The sequence below is a fragment of the Neofelis nebulosa genome, chromosome 8 (assembly GCF_028018385.1).
Source record: "Neofelis nebulosa isolate mNeoNeb1 chromosome 8, mNeoNeb1.pri, whole genome shotgun sequence".
In the NCBI taxonomy this organism is placed as follows: domain Eukaryota; kingdom Metazoa; phylum Chordata; class Mammalia; order Carnivora; family Felidae; genus Neofelis; species Neofelis nebulosa.
This window is the reverse complement of record NC_080789.1, coordinates 101,468,150-101,494,044: the sequence shown is the minus strand read 5'-3', so window position 1 is coordinate 101,494,044 and position 25,895 is coordinate 101,468,150. Positions and strand designations below refer to the sequence as shown.

General features: G+C 49.7%; 1 protein-coding gene across 7 annotated transcripts in view; it reads right to left on the bottom strand.

The window, feature by feature from the left end:
- The window catches only part of CHD4 (chromodomain helicase DNA binding protein 4), a 30,698-nt gene extending 12,675 nt beyond the window's left edge, over positions 1 to 18,023 (bottom strand). For 4 of the 7 annotated variants that reach the window (XM_058743904.1, XM_058743905.1, XM_058743906.1 and 1 more), the window contains exons 1-25: positions 17,867 to 18,023; positions 16,821 to 16,998; positions 13,047 to 13,168; positions 12,613 to 12,828; positions 12,280 to 12,398; positions 11,913 to 12,154; positions 11,536 to 11,663; positions 11,154 to 11,289; positions 10,823 to 11,001; positions 10,394 to 10,633; positions 9,415 to 9,618; positions 9,087 to 9,292; positions 8,582 to 8,713; positions 8,405 to 8,501; positions 7,353 to 7,544; positions 6,456 to 6,656; positions 6,153 to 6,290; positions 5,752 to 5,873; positions 5,484 to 5,657; positions 4,991 to 5,132; positions 4,774 to 4,905; positions 4,541 to 4,658; positions 2,125 to 2,249; positions 1,604 to 1,841; positions 1,265 to 1,440 (exon numbers count right to left, since the gene is read on the bottom strand). In XM_058743904.1, the coding sequence (XP_058599887.1) occupies positions 1,265 to 1,440; positions 1,604 to 1,841; positions 2,125 to 2,249; positions 4,541 to 4,658; positions 4,774 to 4,905; positions 4,991 to 5,132; positions 5,484 to 5,657; positions 5,752 to 5,873; positions 6,153 to 6,290; positions 6,456 to 6,656; positions 7,353 to 7,544; positions 8,405 to 8,501; positions 8,582 to 8,713; positions 9,087 to 9,292; positions 9,415 to 9,618; positions 10,394 to 10,633; positions 10,823 to 11,001; positions 11,154 to 11,289; positions 11,536 to 11,663; positions 11,913 to 12,154; positions 12,280 to 12,398; positions 12,613 to 12,828; positions 13,047 to 13,168; positions 16,821 to 16,920 (3,879 nt within the window). In that variant the 5' untranslated portion in view covers positions 16,921 to 16,998; positions 17,867 to 18,023. The remainder of the gene's footprint in view (positions 1 to 1,264; positions 1,441 to 1,603; positions 1,842 to 2,124; positions 2,250 to 4,540; positions 4,659 to 4,773; positions 4,906 to 4,990; positions 5,133 to 5,483; positions 5,658 to 5,751; positions 5,874 to 6,152; positions 6,291 to 6,455; positions 6,657 to 7,352; positions 7,545 to 8,404; positions 8,502 to 8,581; positions 8,714 to 9,086; positions 9,293 to 9,414; positions 9,619 to 10,393; positions 10,634 to 10,822; positions 11,002 to 11,153; positions 11,290 to 11,535; positions 11,664 to 11,912; positions 12,155 to 12,279; positions 12,399 to 12,612; positions 12,829 to 13,046; positions 13,169 to 16,820; positions 16,999 to 17,866) is intronic. The other 3 variants (XM_058743909.1, XM_058743910.1, XM_058743911.1) reach the window with 2 other exon arrangements.
- Between the last annotated feature and the right edge of the window lie 7,872 nt (positions 18,024 to 25,895).

The window sequence follows — 25,895 nt, the reverse complement described above, 5'->3', positions numbered from 1 at the left end:
ACAGGAGGGCAGTTTTGACTGAATACTACAGCCCATACACCTATGTCAGACTTCTCAGTCACAGTTCCAACAGAGTCTAGCAGCATCATCTCCAGAAGAAAACAAAGAGAACAGGTATATATCAGAAAAACACAGCAATAAGGGGGGGATGGTTTTGAGTTGGAAAGCTGGGAAAAGATGGCAAAGACTGCCAGAAAGCTACGCCAATTCAAAGAACTCTGAGTTGAATGGTCTAAAGAGGACCAGAAGAAAATGTCTATTTGTTTTTTTCATTTTATACTCTACTTTTGGGGGAGAAAAAAAAATTTTTTTTTAATTTTTTTTTTTTTTTAATGTTTATTTATTTTTGGGACAGAGAGAGAGACAGAGCATGAACGGGGGAGGGGCAGAGAGAGAGGAAGACACAGAATCAGAAGCAGGCTCCAGGCTCTGAGCCATCAGCCCAGAGCCTGATGCGGGGCTTGAACTCACGGACCGCGAGATAGTGACCTGAGCTGAAGTCGGACGCTTAACCAACTGAGCCACCCAGGCGCCCCATGGAGGAGAAAATTATTAAAGAAGCCACACATTCATCACTTATAGAGTTTTTTTTGTTTTGTTTTTGGTAAAAAAGGAAGGGAAGAGAAGAAAAAGGGAAAACAGTTCTATTGCTATAAAAAGTACAGGGAAATAGGGGCACCTGGGAGGCTCAGTTGGTTAAGCAACTGACTTCGGCTCAGGTCATGATCTCACAGTTTGTGAGTTGGAGCCCCACATCAGGATCTCTGCTGTCAGCCCAGAGCCCGATTTAGATCCTCTGTCCCCTTCTCTCTCTTTGCTCTTCCTCCACTCACTCATTGCACACACGCGTGAGCGCTTGCTCTCCAAGATAAAAATATTTAAAAAAAAGAAGTACAGGGAAATAGGCTGCCCAGATATGTATCTCATCTCCTGCCTTTTCTCCCAAGAGATATGAGATAGAAATCAAAAGTTTATTTGTAGGATCAATAAACTACAGAAGATAAAATGAGATTGTGATAAGGAAGAGCTAATATATATAGAAATGTTTTGAGTGTGAAATTTGGCTATGAGTTTCCTGATAGCCACGGCAAAAATGAGAATATGACTGCCCATGTGTGATAATATTTACTTTCAAAGAGGTATATCAATTCAATGTACTAATTTACCTACAGATGTTTTCCTCTTGTCTCAAATACCATCCTGGTCGCAATAACAAATTCCAGACCAGTCATCAAGCACAGCATTGCCTTGGACTGATACTCACCCCCATCTCTTCTTCCCGCACCACGTACTGGGCCACTTTGAATGAACTCAAATATTCATTCATGCCCTGCAATTCTGTGTCTTCTGTCTCATCCTGGTTACGGTCCAAAAGTCGCTCAATGGCCTTGTCATCATAGTGGATAACACTGCTATCTTCTCCCTCTTTGTTGTCTCCTCCTACAAAGAATCAGGGGTCCATACCCTCAAAGTCAGATTCAGCAGCTGCAGTGAAAAAGCAAGTCCCACAGGACCCTAGGTCCAAGTCTCAGGACCCTAAGTATCAAATATACCCTTTAGAGAGGCCAAGCCCCACACCAAAACAAGTTCCTGACTAGCTCACCTCCATCTGTGGCTTCATCCTTAAATAGTTCTTCAGTGCCAAACTTGAGGATGTCATCAAGCTCCTGTTTGGACATGGATCCAGTCTTGGAGCCCAGCCCAGGCCGAACCACTAGATGCGTCAGCATCATCTTCTTCTTTGCCACCTGCGTGATGCGCTCCTCCACTGACGCACGGGTCACAAACCGATATATCATCACCTTCTTATTCTGCCCAATACGGTGAGCTCTACTAAAAGCCTGAAGGTGGGCACGATGCAAAGTCAGAAACTGAAATAATCCTATTTTCCTGCTTCTGCATTTGCCTTCACACAAACTTCCCCCCCAGACCCCACCTTCTCTCATGTTACCCCCAAATTAAGACCTTGGCTAACCCAAACTCTCTGGTTCACAATAAGGTAAAAGACACAAAAAGAATCTACTGTTTTCCCCTGAAACAACTAATTCCAGATGGTGGAGCCCTCACAGAGAACACTGCATTACCAGTAGGTTACTGTATATGAAGGCCACTACCTCTGCTCACCTGGATGTCATTATGGGGGTTCCAGTCAGAGTCATAAATAATAACTGTGTCAGCAGTGGCCAGATTGATTCCAAGGCCCCCAGCTCGAGTAGAAAGCAAGAAGCAGAACTGTTGAGCACCCGGTGCTAAGGAAGGAACAAAAACCATTAGAAGGGTCTCCTGAGGGGCACCTGGCTGGCTTAGTCAGTAGAGCATTTGACTCTTGATCTCAGGGTTGGGAGTTCGATCCCAAAGTTGGGTGTAGAGATTACTTAAAAATAATTTAAAAATCTTAAAAAAAAAAAAAAAGTCTCCTGAATTCCAATTAATAAACGTAGAAAGAATGTCAGAAATACAAAACCTCATCAGGCAAACATCAGAGTAGTAAAAGTCTGAGAAGAAACAGTGCATGACCATAGTCTCAAATACCTCTTTCATCCAGTTATGTAACAGATAAATCGTGGGGGTGAAAGGCACAGCATAGAGAATATGGTCAGTGATACTGTAATAGTGTTGTATGACAGATGGTAACTACACTTGTGGTGAGCAGAGTGTAACTTTTAGAGTTACCCAATCACTACCCTGCACACCTGACACTAATGTTACACTAATGTTAACACTGTGTCAAATATACTTCAACTAAAAAAAAAAGATATTTATCAATTACAATGTGAAAAAGAGTAGCTTTACAGTGGAGAAACTAAGCAGGTATCACCTGAACTGAAGGATCAAGGTTAACATTACCAGTAATGAGACATTATCAACATCATGTCCTCCCCCTGACATGATATACCAAAAAGAACACTGTGGGGCACCGTAGTGGCTCAGTTGGTTAAGCAACCAACACTTGGTTGCCGCTCAGGTCATGGTCTCATGATTCGTGAGTTCAAGCCCCACATCCAACTCTGCATTGATGGTGCAGAGCCTGCTTGGGATCCTCTCTCACCCTCTCTCTCGCTGCCCCTCCCCCACTCATTTTCGCTTCCTCTCTCTCACTCTCAACATAAATAAGTTTAAAAAACATGGAGGGGCACCTGGGTGGTTCAGTTAAGCGTCCAACTTTTGATTTCAGCTCAGGTCATGATCTCATAGTCTGTGAGACCGAGCCCTGCAAAAGGCTCTGCGCTGGCAGCACAGAGCCTGCTTGGGATTCTCTCCTCTCTCTCTCTCTCTGCACCTCCCCTCCATGTGCGTGTGCAAGCGTGCACACTCTCTCTCAAAATAAATGAACATTTAAAAAAAAGTTCTTTAAAATAAATGGGGGGGAAAAAAAGAACACGGCATTGCTTCTATGGTATTCTTGTCCAAAAAGTCTAAAAACCTCAATCTACTCATGAGAAAACATCAGACAAACCCAAACTCACAGACATTCTACACAATAAATAACCAGCAATCATAAAAAGTATCAACAGTAGGGGTGCCTGGGTGGCTCAGTGGGTTAAGCAGCCAACTTCACTCAGGTCATGATCTCCTGGTTTGGGAGTTCGAGCTCCATGTCAGACCCTTTGCTGACAGCTTAGAGCATGAAGCCTGCTTTGGATTCAGTGTCTCCCTCTCTCTCTCTGCCCCTCCCCGTCTCACACTCTTGTCCCTGTCTCTCAAAAATGAATAAACGTTAAAAAAAAATTTTTTTTTTAAGTATCAGTGGCACAACAAAGGAAAGAATGAAGAAATATGTCAGACAGAAAAAGACACAACAACCAAATGCAATGTGGGATCTAATACTGGATCCTGAAACAGGAAAAGGACATTAGGAGGAAAACTGGTGACATTCAATTAAGGTCTACAGCTTAGTTAGTAGTATGACATCACTCATAATTTCCTGCTTTTGACAGTTGTACTGTGGTTATATAAGTTGTTATCGTTAAGAGAAGTTGAGCAAAGATATATGTGAACTCTGTATTATTTTCTTCCGACTTTTAAGTCCAAAATTATTTTAAAATAAAAAATGTGGGGGCGCCTGGCTGGCTCAGTCAGAAAGAGCGTACAACTCTTGATCTCGTGGTCATGAGTTTGAGCCCCATGGTGGGTGTAGAGATTACTAAAATAAATAACCTTTTAAAAAAATAAACAATATAAAAAAATGAGGAGGGGGGAGGGGTGGCTACGGAGACAAGTCTGCCACGAAATTGCTAATTGAGCTTGAGTTAAGTCCTGCTCCCTCTGTGGGCCTCAAGATACAATGAAAAGGGTTAATTAAATACAACGCTCTTCTTCCAGCAGAAAAAACGAAGACTCCAACAAAATAAAAAAAATCTGCTAGGAATAGTTCAACACATTCTTCCAATCAAGGCATTCAAAAGCTTTAATTCTTCCATATCAATTGACAAAAACTCAAAAGAACCACACAGAAAAGCAGATACACAAGAACAAGTAATCCATCCAAAGACATGAGTCAATGAGAATTCCTGGATTGAAGGTACTCCTTTCCTCTTACCATTGAAGCGGTCAATGGCCTCTTGTCGCATGTTCCCAGTTATCCCACCATCAATACGTTCATACTTATAACCTTCATGTTCCAAGAAATCCTCCAACAAGTCCAGCATCTTGGTCATCTGGAAAAGGAGCAGAGTTTAATTAAAGGGGAGTCAGATGGTAATTGCTTTCCTCACGTCACTGAGGGTTGTCTACTGCTCCCTCTCAAAGCTCCCAGCTCCTCCCACACAATACCTGAGAGAAGATGAGTACACGGTGCCCACCCTCCTTAAGGTTCTTAAGCATCTTCTGTAGCAGCAATAATTTTCCAGATGCTCGGATTAGAGCACTGCCATCATACATGCCATTAGGCATTTTAGGGGCTTCCTGAAGAAAGAAGCAAAAAGAAAAGAACGCTGAACAAAATGGAGCAATTCCAACCCAGTGAAGAACGAGAGGAGGCACAACATACCATCGCAGCCACAGGGAAAAGATATGGGTGGTTGCAGCACTTCTTAAGATCCATCACCACATTCAGCAGAGAAACCTGGTTGCCACCCCCTCGAGCATTGAGTGCTTCAAAATTTCGAGTGAGGATGTACTTGTAGTATTTCCTACATGGGCAAGACAAAGAGAAGTCAGATTCAAGAGCCTTCATAGGACTTATAACCTTTATACAACTCCCAAGACAGTCCCAAGATCTGAGATCTTCCTTCCAACGTATCTTGCTTCAGGACTAAGGAAACCTAACAAGCACCACCAACACCAACAGCACAAACACCATCATGTTAAATAAAGTACTTAGTAAGAACTATGACTAGAAACAATTAGGTTTCTGTAGACTTTGCTTGTTCCTGTCACCAGATGCCTTGAAGCAGAATGCAGGGAGGAATAAGAAACACTTGGCAAACTAGTAGATGTCTATCCACAAAATGGAGTCAGTGCTTCTGTCCCTTCTGACTTACTTCTGCATGGGGCTCAGCTCCACACGCACAATCAGTTCTGTCTTGGATGGCATATTTTTGAACACGTCAGCTTTGAGCCGCCGCAACATGTGAGGGCCCAGCATATCGTGCAGTTTTTTAATCTGGTCTTCCTTGGCAATGTCTGCAAACTCCTCCAAAAAGCCTTCCAAATTGCTTCAGAAAAAGAAAAGACAGTCATATAGGAAATGGGCAACAGGAAGAATTAGAAGCAGAATTATCAGCTGATTACAGATAAACACACACTTACTGGAACCTCTCTGGGGTGAGAAAGTTGAGGAGATGAAACAACTCTTCTAGATTGTTTTGTAATGGAGTCCCAGTCAGCAACAGTTTGTGTTGAAGTGAGTAACCATTTAAGACCCGGAAGAACTGGAGAAGCAGATGGAGAAGATAAAATTCAGTGAAAAGAGGGCTCCAGTATACCTTTCCAAACTAAGCTATTTTGCTGCCCAATGGTTAAGCTGCCATCTCCCCTCCATTTCCATCTCCCTTTTAAGGTCTGACCACCAAGGAGTATCATCACAAGTAAGGAAGGAGTGCAGAAGCCATTTGACCAGTTCCTCTCCTCCTAACACTCCCCTTAATGAGTAGGTGGCACTAAAAAACTAAAACTGGAGGCCATAACCTCCCTCCCCACTTCCTTCTCACCTTTGACTGATTGTTCTTGAGCCGATGCGCTTCATCCACAATGAGGCATGCCCAATCAATGGAACCCAAGATAGCCATGTCAATGGTGATCAACTCATAAGACGTCAGCAGCACATGGAATTTCACAGATGCCTCTTTCTGCACAAGCAGGTGACCCGGTCACTAATGTTCAACTCCTCCAGTGCAGGCAAACCCAAGGGACTTTCCCTCCCCCCAACTGTTATCCTTCGGCCTCACCCCACTCTAAGCAGACTAAGCCCACAGCAACAACTCTCTAAGATGGTCTCCCTCCCAGTGAGATACCTTCATGCGAGAGGCTTTCTTGCCACCACGAATGGCGTTGTCTTCAAAAGAGAACTCATTCTCTCGGATGATGGCACGGCTGTCTTTGTCACCCACATACGTCACCACATACATATCTGGAGCCCACATTTCAAACTCCCGCTCCCAGTTGATGATGGTAGAAAGAGGGGCACTCACTAGGAAGGGGCCTTTGGAATGACCCTTGGAGAAAGAAGAGAAGTGGCAGAATAAGGACTGAGGGCCCCAACACAATGATGGCCCAGCGCCCACCTCTACACTAGGACCAGCTGAGGGCTGGCACGTGTGCTGCTGCTCCTATCCTCACCTTTTCAACGCCCTGCCTACTCCTTCCCACAAAGTCACACTCGCCTTTACAGGGAGTTTAAAACCCAATTTCTTCCTAGAAGTCTTTCCATGCTAATTCCACCCACAACTCTGCTCATCTCAACAGGTATTCTCCCCCCAAAGGACTGAGGCTCTATGCATCCACCACTGATTCTACCCAAGGTTCCATCCACTCAGTCTGTCTCTATGTTCACATGTCTGTCTTAGAGGCACTTGGGTGGCTCAGTTGGTTAAGCATCTGACTCTTGGTTTCAGCTCAGGTCATGATCTCCGTTTTGTGAATTCAAGCCCGACACCAGGCTCTGAGCTGCAGTGTGGAACCTACTTGAGATTCTCTCTCTCCCTCTCTGTCCCTCCCCACTCGTGCTGTCTCTGTCTCTTAAATAAACAAACTTAAAAAAAAAAAAAGCGTCTATCTTCATGTCATTCCACAGTGTTCTTCAAGGTCTGGGACCAATTTTTTTCTTCCTTTTTTCTTTCTCCTCATTGTGTGAAAAGACCACGAACACGAAATACCCATACACAAAAACCTCACAGCCCCAACTTTCGTACCTCCTTGTAGAGAGAATAGAGGAAGACTGCTGTTTGGACAGTCTTCCCAAGGCCCATCTCATCAGCCAAGATGGTGTCGGTGCCCTGAGCCCAGGAGAAGCGCAACCAGTTCAAGCCCTCCATCTGATAGGGGTGCAAGGTTCCACCTGTAGCATCCAGGTACTCTGGCTGTCGCTCATACTTCACTGTTGGCTGAAGAATGAAAGGAAGAAGTGAAGAGCTGGCCAGGAACTCCCTTCCTTCCGTAAGACAGAAGCTGCCTCCTCTTCACACATCCTCACTAGATCCTCAAGAGCCACAAAGAATTGTGGGGAGGGGCACCTGGTTGGTGCAGTGGGTTGAGCATCCAGCTTCAGCTTGGGTCATGATCACAGTTTGCGAGTTCGAGCCCCACATCAGGCTCTTTGCTATCAGTACAGAGACCACTTTGGATCCTCGGTCTCCCCCCCCCGCCCTTCCCTGCCCCCTTCTCTCAAAATAAACACTAAAAAAAAAAAAGAAAAGAAAAGAAATGTAGGGGGAAAATATCCTTAATAGCTATTGTAATTTTGTGTTCTTTTTAGTATCCTCCAGGAAGCAAGGCAACTAACCTATCAGGCAATCAGAGATCTTGGTCTTACAATCTCACGAAAGACACATCATAGCCTCCCTAGCAATACAATAATTCCACTACACAAGAGCCACCAGGTAAATAGTCATATGCTCCCCCTGGAGTCATCTTTTTCACCTTAACAGTCCTCATATTATATTACACAAATAAAACCACAGGAACTGAACCCTGAATTAAGGGTCAGAAGACCCTTCTGATAAGTTCCGATAAGTTTCTTAATACTTTCTCAATCGTAGAAAGCATATATCCTATGTTTTTATTTTTCTGATGATGCAAAGAGAAAATGATCCTAGCATTTCCCTCGTTCACAGAGATGTGGAGAAGTGGGGAAGCATTCTAGCTCTGAAGTTCCTACTGGCAGAGTGCCATCGATAGACTGGAGGACACAAGATATATCGTCCAACCCAACAAATTGTGCCCTCCCTCTTCTGCCCCAACTCACATCAACTGTTGGAGTTTCAGGAGGCCTCTCCAACTTCCTCAGCTTCACCTTCTTGAGCTTCTTGCCTGGTCGTCCTTCCTCACCCCTCATTAACTCCCTAAAGAAGACAGACAACACAAGGCTGCCTAAGGTCCTTCTCAGTAAGAACCAACTCCACACCTCACCAAAGTCACCCACCTGTGGTTCCAATAGCTCTGCTTGAACAGGTCGTAGTCCTGTATCTCCACATCCTCACTCTCCCAGGATGCCTGATCATAAGGTAAGTCCCGCCACTTGATCAAGTAATGGACATGGCCCTTCTTATCCACACTGCAAGGTCAAGGAGAAAAAAAGTCCTCAGAACCAGAAGGCCATGCTCCTCTTCTCCTAAGTAAGCCTCGCTTTCAAATACTGCCAGTAATGTATGTTCCAAACAGACTTCTAGGAAGGCCAAATGCCACATATATGGAGTCTCTACCATACCAGTCTCTGGACCTAAAATTACATCTATCTAGTCTTCTATGGTTCAAATACCAGGATTCAGTCAGTTAATAATAACGTATGGAGCATACATCTCTTCCAAGTTTAAGTTACTGATGACATCTGTTTCCTCAATTCCTTTGGCAGCAGTCTCCCAGTGGACATGCTGCCTATTTCCAGCATGCCCAAGACAGCCACCAGTCTGGCCCAGCTCTTCTGGTACCTGTGGTTAAGAATTCGGTGGATCATCATCCACTCAGGTTTTATCCCATAGCGATAGAAACGTTCCTCCATCTCTGCAAATTTAGGGTCTTTGTTCTTGCGCTTTCGGCTCTTCTCTTCATCACCACCAAAGTCCCCAGACGGTGGTTCATCCATATCGTTCTTCCGCTGGTAGTTTCGAAACATCACTTGACAGTGCAGCTCCAACTGCAAACAGAAAGGGGTTGATTCAGTCACTGAGGAGTGGCATTTACTCCTTCCATCCACAAGGCTGTTTTTCATGACCCTCTCCATTGTGGCCCCCAGATCTCTAGCCTTCCCAGGTTTACCTGCAGTTCAGACACCCAGGAGCAGTGCCAGTAAGACATGCCTTGCCATTTCACAAAGAACTGCCGCTCTGGCCGCCCCTCCAGGGGCTTAGGGGAGGGAGTATTGGGATCAGCATCTGGAGGCCGAGGCACTGGTGTGGGAGATGGTGGCTGACCCCACTTCCAGATTAGAATCTTCTGAACTTTGCCCTTAAGAGCTGGACACTGAGAGAAAAAGATGATTGATTCAACACCAAATCATTACCAAGGGGAGGAAATGATACAGCCCACAGCCTCAACATTATCAAAGAATTATTAAAATAACACTTCTCATTTTATTTTATTTTATTTTTTTTTAATTTTTTTTTTCAACGCTTTTTATTTATTTTTTGGGACAGAGAGAGACAGAGCATGAACGGGGGAGGGGCAGAGAGAGAGGGAGACACAGAATCGGAAACAGGCTCCAGGCTCCAAGCCATCAGCCCAGGGCCTGACGCGGGGCTCGAACTCACAGGCCGTGAGATCGTGACCTGGCTGAAGTCGGACGCTTAACCGACTGCGCCACCCAGGCGCCCCAACACTTCTCATTTTAAAAAGAACCATTCCAGTAAAGAATAATAGAACTCCCTCTCTCCACTTCTGGAGCCTAGAACTCCTCCCTATGAAGCAACTGAAAACCAATTAAGTGGCCCTATTAAACCATTCTAAACTACCAAGACCTAATGGATGCTCTAGAATGGAAGAACACTGCTCTACTCTCCTTAAGAGAGCTGGCAGAGCATCAACTCCTCTGTTCAAAGTTAGTCCTACATTTTCCCAGACAAAAGTATCCCCAGACTGCATGAGAAAGGAAAATACCTATCTCAGGGCTAAAAGATACAGTTCTCCAATGACCTCTCCTGCACCTCAGCCTCCTGATGCCTACGTATAGAAGAGATAAACCCTTCTGCTAGATTACACTATCCACACATCCCACCCTGGCTGGGGTCAGTTAACTCACCGTACAACGGGGACAGAGCCATTCACCATTAGGGATCTCTGGAAGTGGGGGGTTCAGACAGTGGATGTGGTAGGATGAAGGACAAGTGTCACAGCAGAGCAGCTCCCCACCGTCTTTACAGACACGACAGAATTCCATATGGTGGTCATCCTCCTCTTCAGGGTCTCCTCCAACCTCTTCCAGGATCTCCTCACCCTCCGAATTGTCCTCTTTAGCCTCCCACTGGATGCCTTCCTTCTCCTGCAGTAAAAGTCCAGAGTCAGATTATTACCACCCCCCACCCACCCACCCAAGTCTGAACCACACTCATCATTTTTTTGAATGTTTCCCAAAGTCCACAGCAGCAACACCACCCAAGCCCTAAAGATCTTTGATCACCCCACCCTTCCTCTTGAGGGTTCCAAAAAGCCACAAAGGCCAGGTACTCACGCAGTGTGGGCAGCTCCACTTGCCCTCAGGAGCCTTCTCCATATCCGGATCCAGGCAGACCATGTGGTAAGCTCGGGGACAGGTATCACACAGGATGATCTCACCGCCTTGCTGGCACACCTCGCAATAGTCCTGGTGGTCTGTCTCATAACCATCCACAGCAGTCACCTCCTCCTCGCCTGGGCAAGGAAGAGGGAAAGCCCAGTTATTAGAAAAAAACTACCTCCCCCCACCCCCTCTAAAATAAACCAACTCCTATCTCCTTAGGGAGATTCTTCCCCAGTCATCCCCACCCCATCCCATCACACACAGATACAAAAAAGAAACACACCTTTCTTCTTCTTTTTAGTGGTTCGGAGTTTCTTGCGGCTGCGGCTACTACGGCTGGTAGAACCATCAGAAACAGAATAGCTATTGATACTGGCATCATCGAAGTCAGATTCCACATCTAAGTCATCATCCTCACTCTGACAGAATAAAAAAGGAGAAGGTTAGAGGTTGAAGCCAAGGGAAGGGGAGTGCTAGAGAAGGGATTCCTCTTTTACTAGGGATGCTAGAATCCCAGCAAGGACTATCATGTAAGGAGCCTAGTCACCTTGTTCTAGGGCCAACTCTCCCCATGCTTACATGCCTACTGTGAAGGCTAGATCCCGACATAGGTAACATCCTATCAGATTTGGCACCCTCACCAACGGGATAGGCTGGGCTCTCACCGAGGATCTCTTACGCTTAGAACCAAAACCTCCCAGCTTGATTTTCAGGGGAGCTACTTTCTTGGGTTTAGGCTTCTTGGCATCAGGTACACGAGGGCTGCCCTTGGGCTTCCTCCGAGCATTGGGACCTAAAACCAGAAGAGTGCAAGTAAGATCATACAATCCAAATGCACAGCAAAGGGCAGAAAGAGGGGAAGACAGTAAAGTGTTCTCTACCTGAGCTGGTTTCCCCGTGTCCAGCTTCCCAAATGTCCCTCCTAAATCCAAGATGCATTCCTCCCTCCCACTTCTATCTTTAGGCTGACAGAAGAGCATCTCCATGTTTTCTCTGTCCTTATATCCCAAACCCACATCAGTCCCATTGGGTCCCATTTCACCTTTGCCCTCCTTGGTCTTGGCCTTGCGGATAGGCACCTCCACAGGGGGAGGAGGTGGTGCAACTTCAGTGGCTGTCACCATGCTCTCCACCACAGCCACTGCTGCTGCCGCTGCTGCTGCCACTGATGCCCCAGAACTGCCTTTGAAGGGGTTGTTGGTGCTAAACTCACGCCACTTTGCACCCAAAACCATCATCATCTTGGAGACAGCAATCTTGGGGTTTTTGGCAGCAATGAGGGGTCTGGTGGAGAGATGGACAAGAACAGCAAAGAGGGAAAAGTTTAAGAATAAAAGAGAGAGAGAAAGAGAAGTGAAAAGAGATTACAGAAGCACTCTCCTCCCCTAGCCCCAAAACCCTCTTGTTACCGGACAAACTGGCTAAAGGCCTTGTAGTTGGTGAGGGTGCGATAATCCTCCTCTGAGAACACATGGTCAATGTCTTCCATGCCCCAGTCTTCCAGGAGCTGAGCGGACGATTTAGGTTCCTGCAGAGAGAGCAAGGTCAAACACCTGACATCTAGTGCCCACCCCTGCTCAGGGAATGAGTTGAAACAAAAGATTGCAAGACCAGGGGAGGAGAGGAGAGAGAAAATCATTATAAACAGGGAGAGAAAACATTCTAAGGGGCAGTGGAGTATCTGGGAGACAAAAGACAGAAGTTGACAGCAAGCATAGGGAAGAGGACAGAGATCCAGGCACCTTTGAATCATCATCATCGTCATCCTCCTCCTCCTCTTCCTTCCTCTTGGATTTGCTCTTCTTTTCTTTCTTAGGTCCAAGCTTCTTCTTCTTCTTCTTGCCAGGGGTATAGTCGCTGCCCTCACTGTCTGAGCGCAGAGCCACCTCTTCCTCCTCCTCCACAAACTCCGGCCCCTCCCCAGAGCTGTCCCCCAGCTGCCGGCATAAGAGCATACGCTGGAGCAGGGAAGGGGGAGAGGGAGAGGGAGACAGACACACACATGCTACACACATGCTGACCTCAGGACAGCCCTGAGGCTCATCCCCAGGACCTGGCCCACCACTCCAGAAGAAACAAATGCCACGCCACTGCGCCCCCCACCCCACGCCTCAACCTTTCACAGAGCTCCTCCATTCTTCCTCTTATTCCCCAAAACATCCAGTCACCCACTCACCTCCTTTTTTTGGCGCTTGCTCTTAGGGATTTTAGGGTCCCGAGGCTTCTTAGGCTTTTTCTTCTTCTTGAGCTTTGGAGTCTCTGCTTCTGACAAATCCTCTTCTGGGTCCTCTTCATTTTCTACACATAGTTGGCAGAGAAAGGTAGGTAGAGAATAGATCAATAGCAAAAGGTTAGAGCCTAATCCAGAGGCTTTAGACTTTATTCCCCCACCTCTTGTCCCAGATTCCACTGAAGAGAACTGCTATACTCTCCACAGAAGGAAGCTGATACTCAGGACAAAAACAGACAAAGAGAGAGCTGTATATACCCGAAATAGGCCTGCCAGGCCAGAGCAGGCCCACCTCAGGCAGCTGTCCAGACCCCTGCCTCCTTTCCCTCATCCCTAATAGGAGTCCTCTATATGTTCACCAGTGCAGCTGAATCAAGCTGCTAAGAGTTAACCAAATAAAAGAAATAGGTCTAGCTCTCCTGTAACTGGCCACCAAGTATTCCATAAACCAGGGAGTGAGAATGAAAGGTCCTACCCAGAAGGCCGAAACAAGAGAATACACCTTCACGACATTCCCAGAATGGTATCAGTTCAGGGGTCCCATAAACCACACCCTTCACTCCCCACTTTGGGTCATCACTGCTCAAAACCACCAACTCCACCCCACCCCCCACCAAGCCCCAGGTTCAGTTGCCAGCCCAATATCACACCCACTCTCAAACATAATTTCCTTTCCCCATCTCCAGCTCCACTGTTCCTCCCAGCTTCTCCTGGGTCAGTAGCCTCTTCTCCCCAGGGGCCCAAATCAGCCCAGCTGTCACCATCCCCTACACACACACACACACACACACACACACACCGCCCCCCCCTCCATCCTCCTCCCATCTGGCTCCACCTCCTCCCCTGGCTGGGAGCACACACAAAGCCTGGGGTAATACTGAGAGCTCCTGGGCAGGGATAGGTGGGAAGGGGCACAGAGGGGGAGGAGAAGGCCAAGAGGCAGCTTCCTTTGTAACTAACACACATTCACACCAGCTCCCTCCTCCCTCCTCTCTCTCCTTCTTCCTAAGCCACCCCCGCCCTGGGAGGGGGGGGAGTGGAGAAGGGAGTGGAGAGAAGGAGGGAGTGCCTCACCCACTGAAGAGAGGGAAAATGGCTCCTGACCGCAGAAGCCAGCCCAGGGCACCCAGCTGCCAACATAGGACAGACAGGAAGTAGCAGGGGAGGGGGGTGGGGTTGATAGAGGTAGCCGGGGAAAGACTACCCTCACAAAGACTTCCCAAATTACTACCTGGCCCCAAGTCCACATGCCACTTCTCCTAACACCTATTCTGGGATGACACAGTTCTCAAGAGGCCACTCTAATGTCCTACGCAAAGAAACCCAAGACAGACATGAAGGTAATACTACAAGAGGGACGAGATTACTCCCTCAATCATAATAATTGTTTCAATCATCAGTACTAAGATTTAACAAAGGCTCAGTAGAGCTACGGTCAGAACATAAAACCTCAAATTTCTGATATCCAAAAGATTTACGTTGAGGAATGGGAACCCACCAGAAGTCTCTGAAACTCAGTTTCCTCCTCACCACCTACCTTCCCCAAGAGTCCAAGCAATAGATCCTAAACCACCTCTCACGGATTAGAAGGAGCCACCTATCCAACATATGGGAGTGATGTCTACACCAAGAAAAAAGGAGCAGCACCTGGACAGTGCTGGACAATAATATGCTTCCTTCAATCCTACACATGCTCTTCGCTCCTGACCCCCAGAACTAGCCCTAATATGCTTCTGACTCCGCCCTTCTTGAGCAAGGCAGATACTAGGGAACATGAGACATTAAGCTTGACAAAGCACCATCAGCCTCCCCCCACTCAGCCCAGGATCAGGCCAGGCACAAGAAAGCCCCTCCCATTCCCTTGGGAAAGGAACACCAGCCTGGATCTTACCAGAAAGAACCATTTTCTTAAGGCTGCTCCCCAGCAATCCCCATGTCGTCCCCCTCACTAATCAGTTACATCTTTCGGTTCCTCGTCCTCCTCCCTTCCATAAAAGCTGGAGCTGGGCACAAGGACAAGCCCAAGCAAGTGAAGGGGACACCCATCCACATAAGACCCCCAAACTTCTCAGGCAGATAATGTGCTGACATGACAAGCGGCAAAGTGGCTGAGACATAAAAGAAGATTTGGGAAAGGGGCAGGAATGGGGTGTGGCAAGTGGAAAAACTGGGTCATGCTACAGCTTGGGGCAGAGTTCACCCTGGGAGCCTGCACAGCTCCCAATCAACATGGGGGGGCAGCCCCAGACCAAGGCCCCAATGGGAAGCCAAGATGTGGAACCAATATTGGCTAGATAGCACTAGTCTACTTCTCTCGCCCCTCACAGAAAGGATCAGATCAGGTTACTAATACCACCACCCCACCCCCACCTCGGAAAACAGCACAGAAATTTGCCACCTTGCCCTACACAAGGATGATGAGACTCAAGCCTAAGTTTCTCATCCCAACAGCTGAAGACTCAGTAACACGACTGCCCCTCTCCAAAGAGACCCCAGTTTCAAATGAAGACTTTCCACTTAGAAAATGCCCAATGTAGAAACATCTTTCCCAGAACACCTCAACTTGCTGCTGGAGCTAAGAAGAAGGCAGAAGTGAAAAATGTTTGATGGGAAACAAAAACAGAACCAGCAAGCTCCGGAACTTAAAAAAAATAAGTAAATATAAACAGAGAGAATAAAGAAATGGCATGTCAAAAAAAACACAAAAAAACAAACACCTGGAAAAAAAAAGGTCAAGGAAACAAATAGGTGACTTAGCTAAGGGCTCTGAAAAAGGAAAGACAGGCGAGAGAGAGACATCCACTTAGATGCATGACATCAATCACCATTTGAGAACAGACAAGGGCTACTCCAATCAGGCAGGATGGTTATAACCATACGAGTTTGGCCAGTCCAAGGAGCCACCCCCAAACACAGACAGAACAACCCCCAACACACCTACACAAACACTTCAGGCCACCAGCCCAAACCCCAGGCTACCTGCGCAGAGGTAGAAGCCTCTAAGAAAAAAAAAGTCTGGATTATTTCCACTTGCCAGAGAAAGGGGGTGCTCCCTAGTATAACCTTCAGGCTGTGACATCCTACCCCTAGCCCCCATCATTTCCCCACTCGAAACATTCCAGCAACCTGCAGGCTAAAAGCGCTCTACAACCCAGCTGAGGAGCGCAATTCAAACTTCACACAGTTGAGACAGCACAGAAAACCGGTAACTGATCAGAAGCTAAAAATAATCAGATAGAGAGTAACCAGCACTCCCTCTCTCCTTTCCACAGCAGCAACCACAAGATCCTGCTAACACAGATGCCCGGCTGGTCTCCAGCAAGCAATCCTCAACACCCACCCCCACCCACCCCACCCCCCGCCCCCCGCGGTCCCAGCCACCTGCATTTCTCCAAGGACCCACACAAGGTAAGGTCTGCCAGCCCAGAAAGCTCACTCAACGGGGACCTGCATAGCATTCCTGAAGACCAGACAGTGCAGCAAGCTTGCATCTTGGTCCCAGAGCCCAGGAGGCACATGGCTTCCACCCCCTCCCACAAGAGCTCCGCAGAAGGGAACCACTCCCTTCGGATGCCCTCCACCTCAGACTCTGCACAGAGAGAGAGAGAGAGAGAGAGAGAGAGAGAGAGAGAGAGAGAGAACTCAACCCTGCCTCACCAGAGTCGCTAGGGAGGGCCCAAATGCCTCCTTCCTGCCCTGGGCCCTTGGGGAAGATGTTACCTGGGTGGGGTGGGGGCAGGCTGTTGTTCAAAAGTGCATCCATATCCTCCTCCTCGCTGCCCGCCGAGCAGGGGGACGGGGAGCCCAGGCCCGACGCCATCCCCTTCCGCTCCCGGCCAGGGAATTGGCCCAGCTGCTCCTGCCTGCGGCCTGGGGCCCTCTACACTGGCCCGAGTCACTGTGCGGGGGAGGGGGGGAAGAAAGAGAGAACAGTCAGTGACGCGCACTGTCCCCCTCCCCCACACCCACCCGCTCTTTCCGCCCACCACCACCAGCGGCCCCCCCACCCCAGCCACCCTAGCAGGGCACCCGAACCACTCAGGCTGAACTTAGTTCCACACTCCTCGAGGGCAGCCCGGAAGCCGGCTCCCCAACTGGAGCCCCCCCAGATGAACGGGAGCGACGCCCCCGAGGGCAGGCTGGTGCAGGCTTGGGGAGGGGAGAAACCGGGCTGGACCGAGCAGGGTGTGACGGGGGGAGGGGGTGTCCGAGTGGCCGCGGCGCGGGGGGGGCCGGGGGAGGCGGCAGGCAGCGAGGCGCTCGGGGACACAAGGTCACTTGGGGGTGGGGGGGCGCCTCCCTGCGCCTGGGGAGGGGCCAGTCCCCAGACAGGGCAGCTCTCCAAAGGCTGTCCTCTGGGACAAACTCAGGTTCTCCAGAGGAGCCGCGGGGCCGAGGGGGCGTGGAGGCTCAGGGCTCCAGGGGGCTGGAGGTAGGGACGTGGGGGCCGAGGGAGCGCCCACCAGGCAGGGGGCCGGGCCACGTGTCCCGGGGGGCAAGTGAGCAAAGGGCGAGGGGGCGGGCGCCGGGCATTGTGGGAGACCAAGCCCGAGGTGGGAGTCGAGGGGAGCAAGACTCCGGCCGGCTTAGGGCGGGGGAGGGGGGGCAGGGCGCCCTGCAGGCCAAGGAAAGGAAGGGTCAGCTCCTCCAAGCAGGGGGCGGTCCGCGAGTCCCGGACGTCTGAGGAAGGGGTGGGTGGAGGGATGAGCCTGGGGGCTGGTCGGGCTGAGAGGGGCGTCTCTTTGGGAACCCCGCGCTCTCCTCACCCCGGAGCCGCCGCAGGTCGCGCTGGGTCCGGCCCGGTGTCACTCCCGCTCCGGCTCCTCCTCGCCGCGGCCGAAGGGGGGAAAATGGCTCCGGCTCCGGCGTCGCCTCTTAAAGGGCCCGAAACACCGGCCGGGAAATCCCACCGCACAGGCCCCGCCCCCCCACGGACAGCCCATAATAACCTCAACCAACTCTAACCCCCCCTCCACTACCGCCACCCTCCTCCTTAGGTCTCCCGGGCAACCCCCGCCCCCTCGTCGCTCAGGCAACCACTGGCCACGCCCCCTTCGAGCGCGCGCGCGCGTGTCACCCGGGCAACCACCCACCTCCTGGCCATCCCATAATACACACGGACACCCCCCCCCCCCACACACACACACATACACACACACACACACACACACACCACCCCCCCACACACACGCACTCCATACACCTATATGCCAAGGCTGTTGACATCTCATAATATTGCAGACCTTTTGCAACTAACCCTTTCCCCACCTCAGACATCCCATAATAGCCACCCTTTGCCAACTTCTTCACTCTTGGCCCTAATGCTGACATCCCATAATAATTCATCACCTCTCCTTCTCATGGCCATCCCATAATAAGCACCCCTCCCAGCACTTCAGCCTCACATCCCATAATATTCATCCCCATCCCCCACAGACATCCCATAATAACCACTCTTCATCCACCCCCAGTTTGATATCCCATAATAGTCAGAAACGCACCCCCCCACCACATTACAACAACGGACACTTCGGCCTCCTCCCACACACATCCCGTAATAATCAGTTTCCTACTTTCTATACTGGCATCCCATAATAACCAACCCCCTAGCCTGCAGGGGCTGAGGGCAGCTCAGGCTAGGGTCTAGATCCTCACACCAGCACCCTCAGCCTTCACACATTTCATTCTAACTCCACAGCTCATGATAACCACTTCTCCCTGTCAAAGACATATCCCATAATGATCAGCACCCTACAGAGATGGTCATCTAATCTCCTTTCCTCTAACACTGGAAAGATATCCCATAATTTTACTCCCCTACCCCACACCCTGATATCCCATAATAATGTCAAGGAGCCTGTGGTCCACCAGACGTACTATAATACTCCTAGCACAACCCAGCCTCACATCCCATAATGCTTCATCTCCAGCCACCACCCCTATACCTTTCCAGCCAGGCATCCCATAATATTCATAGTCATACCTCCCCCACCTCCACTGGCTGTCAGTCTATTCTAACAACCAGAGCCACAAGGGTGAAGCAGGCTACCCACACTGCCCTGTGCCCGCCCCAACTTGTACACACCTTCATCCCTTTCTGGGCCAAAGCAGTATCCTGGCATAAAGCCTCTTGCTGTCTAGGACAAACCCTACTTTTCCTCATCTCACCATTTCCAGACACTCAGGAACTGAGAGTCAACCCAGGGTCCCACGCAATCCAACCAAAATCCAGTTATTCTCCAGATACTTACCTCCAGCTCTTAGTTTTGAGTAAGACCAATCAAATACCATGCTGGCCAAATGAGCCATTTAGATAAAGTTTAATTTACCCCACAGCATCCCATAATAATTATAAACTCCTATTTTAGAAAGGAGTCTTTAGACTATTTCTCAACATTCCAGCAGTCCTCCTCCCACCTCACCCTGCCTCCCCCAGGTCAGGTGGTCCATTCATCAACACACGTGGGTCACTCCTATGGATGGACATTCCACCATAATGTGAAATGAGGATCCTTCTATATAGATACCAAGAGTCTAGACCTGCTTTCCCTCTACTCACTCACTGCTACTACTCATGTTCATCCAACAGACGTCAACAACTGTGTACCTAGTAAGGCACCAAGCTGGACACCATGGGGAATGCAAGGACCCCAGATGCCTCCCTCCAAGAAGTATAAATAATCCATCAAACTATGAGAGAAGATAGAATATCCGGTGTCCAGGAAGAACTACTGAGTACTATTTCCCATTTCCTGTTACAGAGAATAAAACAAATCCCAACTGATCTCAGGAAAGATCAGATTCCAGGGTGGCTCAGTCAGTTTAGCATCCAGCTCTTCATTTCGGCTCAGGTAGTGATTTCATGGTTCGTGAGTTCAAGGCCTGAGTCAGGCTCTGGGCTGGCAGTGCAGAGCCTACTTGGGATTCTCTCTGTGTGCCTCTCTCCTGCTCTATCTCTCAAAATAAATAAATAAACTAAAAAAAGAGAGAGAGAGAGAGAGAGAAGAGATCAGATCCCAGTAGAGGTTCTTAATAGTCCTTCTAGAGGGTGGAAGGTATTCCAAAAGGATTTACAATATAGATGGGTAATCAAGATATCTCCTATCTGTTCCCTACCAAACTAAGGGATTTTCATTGGAAAGCAATGTTCAGCTATCCAGTGTTTCTATTACTGAAATCCTATAATATCATCTGCCCTCCTTTTTTTTAAAGTTTATTTTTATTTATTTTGAGAAAGATACAGAGAGCAAGCAGGGGAAGGGCAGAGAGAGAGGGAGAGAGAATCCCAAGCAGGCTCCACACTCAGCACGGAGCTGGACGCAAGGCTGGAACTCATGAACCATGAGATCATGACCTCATCTTGTTGCAGCCTCATTCTCCATCCAAAAAAAACAAACCCCTTTGATGTGTAATATTCACCATCTTCCCTCCTCCCATGTACAAGTCAGCATTCTGGGATGCCTTCTTCATTCAATTTTGTCACAAGGTAGCCTTTCAACATATACCCTCCCCTTCCCTAATTGGGCCTATCCTGCAGGTACCTTGGGGACCCAGCCCTAGAAAGTCCAAGAGCCCAATCTTAAAACCCTTTAGCTCTCAGAGAACCTGAACCCATAAACCTGTCACTTTGCCCTCTTTCTGATCCCCAGAGAACCAGGATCCAAGTGAAAATGAGTGTCCCATCACCACTGCCTGGCTGCTCTGAACCCCCAAGCCCGAGAGCATGTCTGTCTTTGCTTTCATATTCCTTTTTCACACAAATCCAAGACCTGTGGCAGTGGGACAGGTTGAAGAGAAACTTGAACTTCCTCCTAGGAGGGGCCTTCCTGATCAGACGTGAGTAGGATCAACCTCACACCATCTCTGCGTTGCCCTCCTAATCTCAACTTTCCTAGAGAAAGGGCCTGGCCAGAGGACTCTGCCCTCCCCCTGGAACCCAGGGCTGGAGATCTGGCAAGGACAAATAAATTCAGGAGAGACAAGAGCTTGCTTTAGGAAGTCAACATACCTTTGTTTCTAAGCGGAGCACAAGTGATGCTGATACATCTTTCCACCAACTCCTGCCTGACTTAACTCCCTGGACAATCCTTTTGCCACATCCATGTGGTATGCAGACCCTTACCCCCATTCTGCAAAGCTGCCACAGTCTTCCCCATTCAATTCTCATGACACCAAGATTGGGCCCCATTCATTTGTGCAAATCCTCCCCCATGATTGTTCCGAGTACTAAAGATGAAGCTTGTACTCATTTAGGGGAGAGGAGGGAGCTCTTTTAAGATACCATAATGTGGGTATACCTTCTTTTAACTCCTTTGTATACAGAGCCGCCAGTATCTACTGTGCCCTCCTCTCTCTCCTTTTCTCTAGGGGATCCAGCCTGCCTCTCAGCCTCAAATTCCCTTCTGTAATATCTCCATCTGCCCCACAGACTTTTCATCATATATATACCACATTACTACAATGATTCGTAATGTAAACCAGGAAGACAGTTTTATAACTGGGTAGTCACAGCTTTGTGCATGATATAAACACTGATAGCTTTTGTCCCCCACAGCCCTCCCTGCCCCTATCCCTGCAAGATCTACCCACTTATCCCCTTGTCATCTTACTCCCCACCTCTCCCTGCTACCGCCACAAGAATGTTAGAATCCCTTTCTCTCTTCTTGAATTCCAGAGAAGGCTGGGATGTGTGTGTTTATGTATTGCTTTTGTGGTCTTTATGCTTCTATGCTCCCCCACTCCCTACCCTGGCCCCATGCTACCCTTCCAGATAAATTATAAATAAACCACTAGCATGATTGGCCCACAGAGACTAAGGGTGGGATAATCTCCTGATTAACGCACCCAGGGGGACAGCCTCTCTAGCCGGTTACCTTAGAGTTCTGTTTCCATCCCGTGGTACAGAAGAACCTAGAATAACACTCAGAGTGGGTTGTCCATGGAGTTTTCAGCACATGCTCTCTCTGCATCTCCGTTCTGTGTAAGCCCCAGAAACTCTGCACATAAGAGGTCTAAGAGACCAGTGTTCTCCTGCTTTATCAGAAAAGGAGTTTGGAAAGACAACATAGGGAAAAAAAAGCCACAGTGACAGTGCATTCTGATGGCTAGACAGGATGCAGGTCGCGCAGGGCTTGAGGGGCGGGGGGGGGGGGGTAGCTGTAGTGACAGGCTAGGCATTTGTCCCTCAGAAACCAACAGAGCCTCTGTTTCCTGGGTATGACTGCAAGGTTGCAAAGCCCCCCCTGGCCCAACCCTGCTACCTGAGCTACGGTCCCAAGGCTCAAAATCCAGGAAGGCCAAGGGGGAGGAGAGTACTTGGGTACTGTGTTCACCCAGGAGCACCACTCCCTCTGATGTGCCACACAGCCAGAACATCAGAACGCAGGCGTTCTCACCGCCAGCCCAGCTCTGCTGGCCCTGGACTCAGCGACCATGCAGCTCACAAGCTGCAAAAGGACCCAGGTGTCCAGGGTTCAAATTCGACCAGCTCCAGCCTGCCCCAGGGGCCCCTTCAAACATCTGTCACAGAAGAACCTCTCCAGCCAGTTACTCTTGCCAGGCCTCAGGTCTGGCTCCAGGGCTCACCCCACCCTCCACAGCTCCTTTCCCTCCCTCTTCCTTCCTTTCCTTCCCCACCCCCACCCCTCCCCAGAGCTTCACCTACCCAGGACAGCCCCACCCAGCTGTGCAGGGCACATCCCATAATAATCCTTCTCCTTGCTAGCCCCCACCCCCCCCAAAAAAAAGAGAGGCGGCCATCCCATAATAGCCACCCACAAGAGACATTCCGCGGTGACCGCCCCCTCCCTGCAGAGCTGCCGGGAGCAGCCATCCCATAATAGCTGGCCGCCTGTTTTACTGGTTACGGCTGTGGAGGGAGCTGGAGAGGAAATGGAGGGGAGGGGGGAGGGGAAGAGGATCAAGGGCCCCCACTTTGTGGAGGAAGAAGAGGGAGGAGAGTGGCCCAAGGGGATAGGAAGCCAAGGGGACACCGTGCAGGTGGGAGGTGTGGTCCACTGGCCACCACAGCCCTGCTTTGGGGCTTGCTCCCCATTCTCCAGGGGCTGCCTTTCCCCCTGAGCACCCTGGAGGTGTCTGCTAGTCAGGGGAGATGCCTAGGATGGGTTGAGGTGCTCAAAGTGTGTGCGTGTGTGGGGGGGTGCATTTCAGGTGTTCCCCTTGGACCGTCTGAGAGAGAAGGCAGACCTTAGAGTGGATGGAAAGAGAGTAAGGGGTGGGGGGCTGGAGAAGAGCTCCTCAGGCCCTCCCCATTCTGCACCACCATCCCATAATAATCCCCCCAGCCCCACTCCCCCTCCCACACACGACATCCCATAATATCTTCTGGAGAAGCAGTCCCCGCAGTAGGTACAAAGAGCTATCCCATAATATGCTCCCCCACCCCCACTCGCCACCCCCCCAACTTGGCCCCCCCCTCAGTCACATGCAGCCGGTGCCATCCCCCGCTGCTCCCCCCTCTGGCCACCGAAGGCCTTGCCAGCCCATAATACTCTTGCCTCTGGTCGCAGGAGGCCTCCAGCCCATAATATTCCCTTCCACCACCACCCCCCCTTCCCGCCCCGCACCCCTTCCTCCCGCCTCCAGTTGGATCCGGGCCTCACCAGCCCATAATATTCCCCAGTCTCCTAAGGCTGTTCCAGCCCATAATACTCTCCCTGTCTCCTAAGGCCTCTCCATCCCATAATACTGCCAGACGCCTGACCTGTGGGCCAAACCCCAGCCCGTTCCACACATCGAGGCTGTGTCAGCGCGCTGGTCTCCCTCCCTGTCCCTCCCTCCTCCCTCCTCGGCGTTTTCCCTCCCGGGCTCTCTCCCGCCCTCCTGCCCTAGGCCCCTCTCCGGGCCCCACCCTGTGCCTGCCTGGGCCCTTACTTCCCCTCCAGCCTCCTCTCTTGCCCTTTCTCCTTTGCTTGGTTCTTCATCCCATGCCCCCTCTCCTCTCCCTTTCAGGCACTTTTCTACCCGAGACTCCTCTGTCTGTGGGATGGACATTATTAGGCCTAGTGGGGAGAGAGTGCCCCCAGAGGGCAACAGGCCAGTCACTGCCCCTGGAAACTGTCTACTTGACCTAGCACCATGGAAACTTGCCCAGCCTGCCTTGCCCACCCATCCCCTGGCCCTAGTTCTGATTGTTGGCAGAGCTCTGTCTGGGTGAGGATTCACCTTGGAGCCCTTGCTGCCTTCCAGAAACACTCCCCTTGGGCATCACAAACAGACTTTACCAATAGCATCTCCTCCCCACACTCCTGTTGAAAAGAGAGCTCCCCCTTACGGGATTTCTCTCAGGTGCCCTTCAAAGGTGATCTCATGGATCTCTCAACAACCCAACAAGTAGATACTATGATCCCCATTTCACAGAGGAGAAAACAGAGGTTCAGAGAGTTTAAGTGTCTTGCTAAAGTCACATTGTCAAGAAGTGACAGAGCTGAAATTAGTACCACCTAGGTTTGTTCGATTCTGAAGTTCTGAGAGCCTTTGTGTTCCCCAAGGCCTGTGTGAGAAACTGCACTTTTCAGTGCTATCTCCTCTGGAAAGGATATGGCACGGTGACCACCCAGCCTCCCTCTGTCTCAGGGTCTCCTAAGAGTGAAGAAGAAAGTCCATGTTGTGAGATTAAACACCCCCCCTCCCCATTTCCTCCATGGGACCCCAGGTGGCCACCCAGTAGGAATTTTCCTCAAGATCGTTCAGGGCTGAAAGAGAAGTCTCTCTGCCGCTTTGGGACCCCTTACCTTGGCTGTGATTCTCCTGAATTTGTTTTATTTCAAGACCAATGATTGTGTGTCTACTCCCACCTACTCTCACCCTGTGGAGGGACCATCCAACAGAGGAGGCCGACTTTGAGGAGAACCAGGGGGAGGTCCCCTCTTCAGCTTAGTTGGCAGGCAATCAAGAGTGCTGCCTTGGAGTTGTTGGGTACCTCCTGGCTGGGGGAGGGGAGTCACGGCCATCCTGCCTGGGTGTTCCACCAACTTGCTACTCCCTTCTGAAGCCTCGATGGGACGTATCTCAGGGCTCAGCACAACTGGAACCCTGAAGGAGTCCAGTTCTCTGCACTGACACAGCCGCATTGTGTTCTGCACAGGAATCTGAGGCAAGGGGAGGGGGAGGGGGAAGGTGTGCTGGAGGGTGAGTGGGTTAGGAGCAGGGAGGAAGTATCGGGAAGAGGGAGCAGAGATGATACAGCAGATTCAGGGGGAGAGAAGTCATCAAGAGAGGTGGCCTGCGTGAGGAGGGAAGGAGGAGTAAGGAACCCAGGGAGGGTGGATGTGACAGAGCCATGAGAAGGTGGGAAGCCCGAGGAAGGGGAGAGACAGTGGAATGTACTGCAAAGAGTAGGAGTTTGGGAGCCAAATGGATACTGTGCCTCTTCCTGGGTGTGTGACCTTCAGACTGAAGCTTCTTTAGGATGTTTTGTTTGTGAAATGGGGATAATAATTGTCCCTAACTCACAGGGTTATTATAATTCTCAATCACTAAATAATAATATAATAATAAGCACTACACTGGGATCCTCGCAAGTATTTTTAAAACTTGTTAATGCTCTTCTCTCTCCACCTAGGATGTTCTCATTTTCCTCATGTGGACTTTCCTAAACCTCAAAAAGGGTGACTCTAGGACGTGGGGTGAGGGCTCTCTCTGGATTTCCCCACGTGTCACCTCCATCCTACTGCGCACTCAGTAATTGGAGAATTCTGTGAAAATGGCAGTGGCTACGGGTCTTCTTAAACTTCCCCAGCCTGTTACTTGTCAGGTTCTTCTGTTCATTCCTCC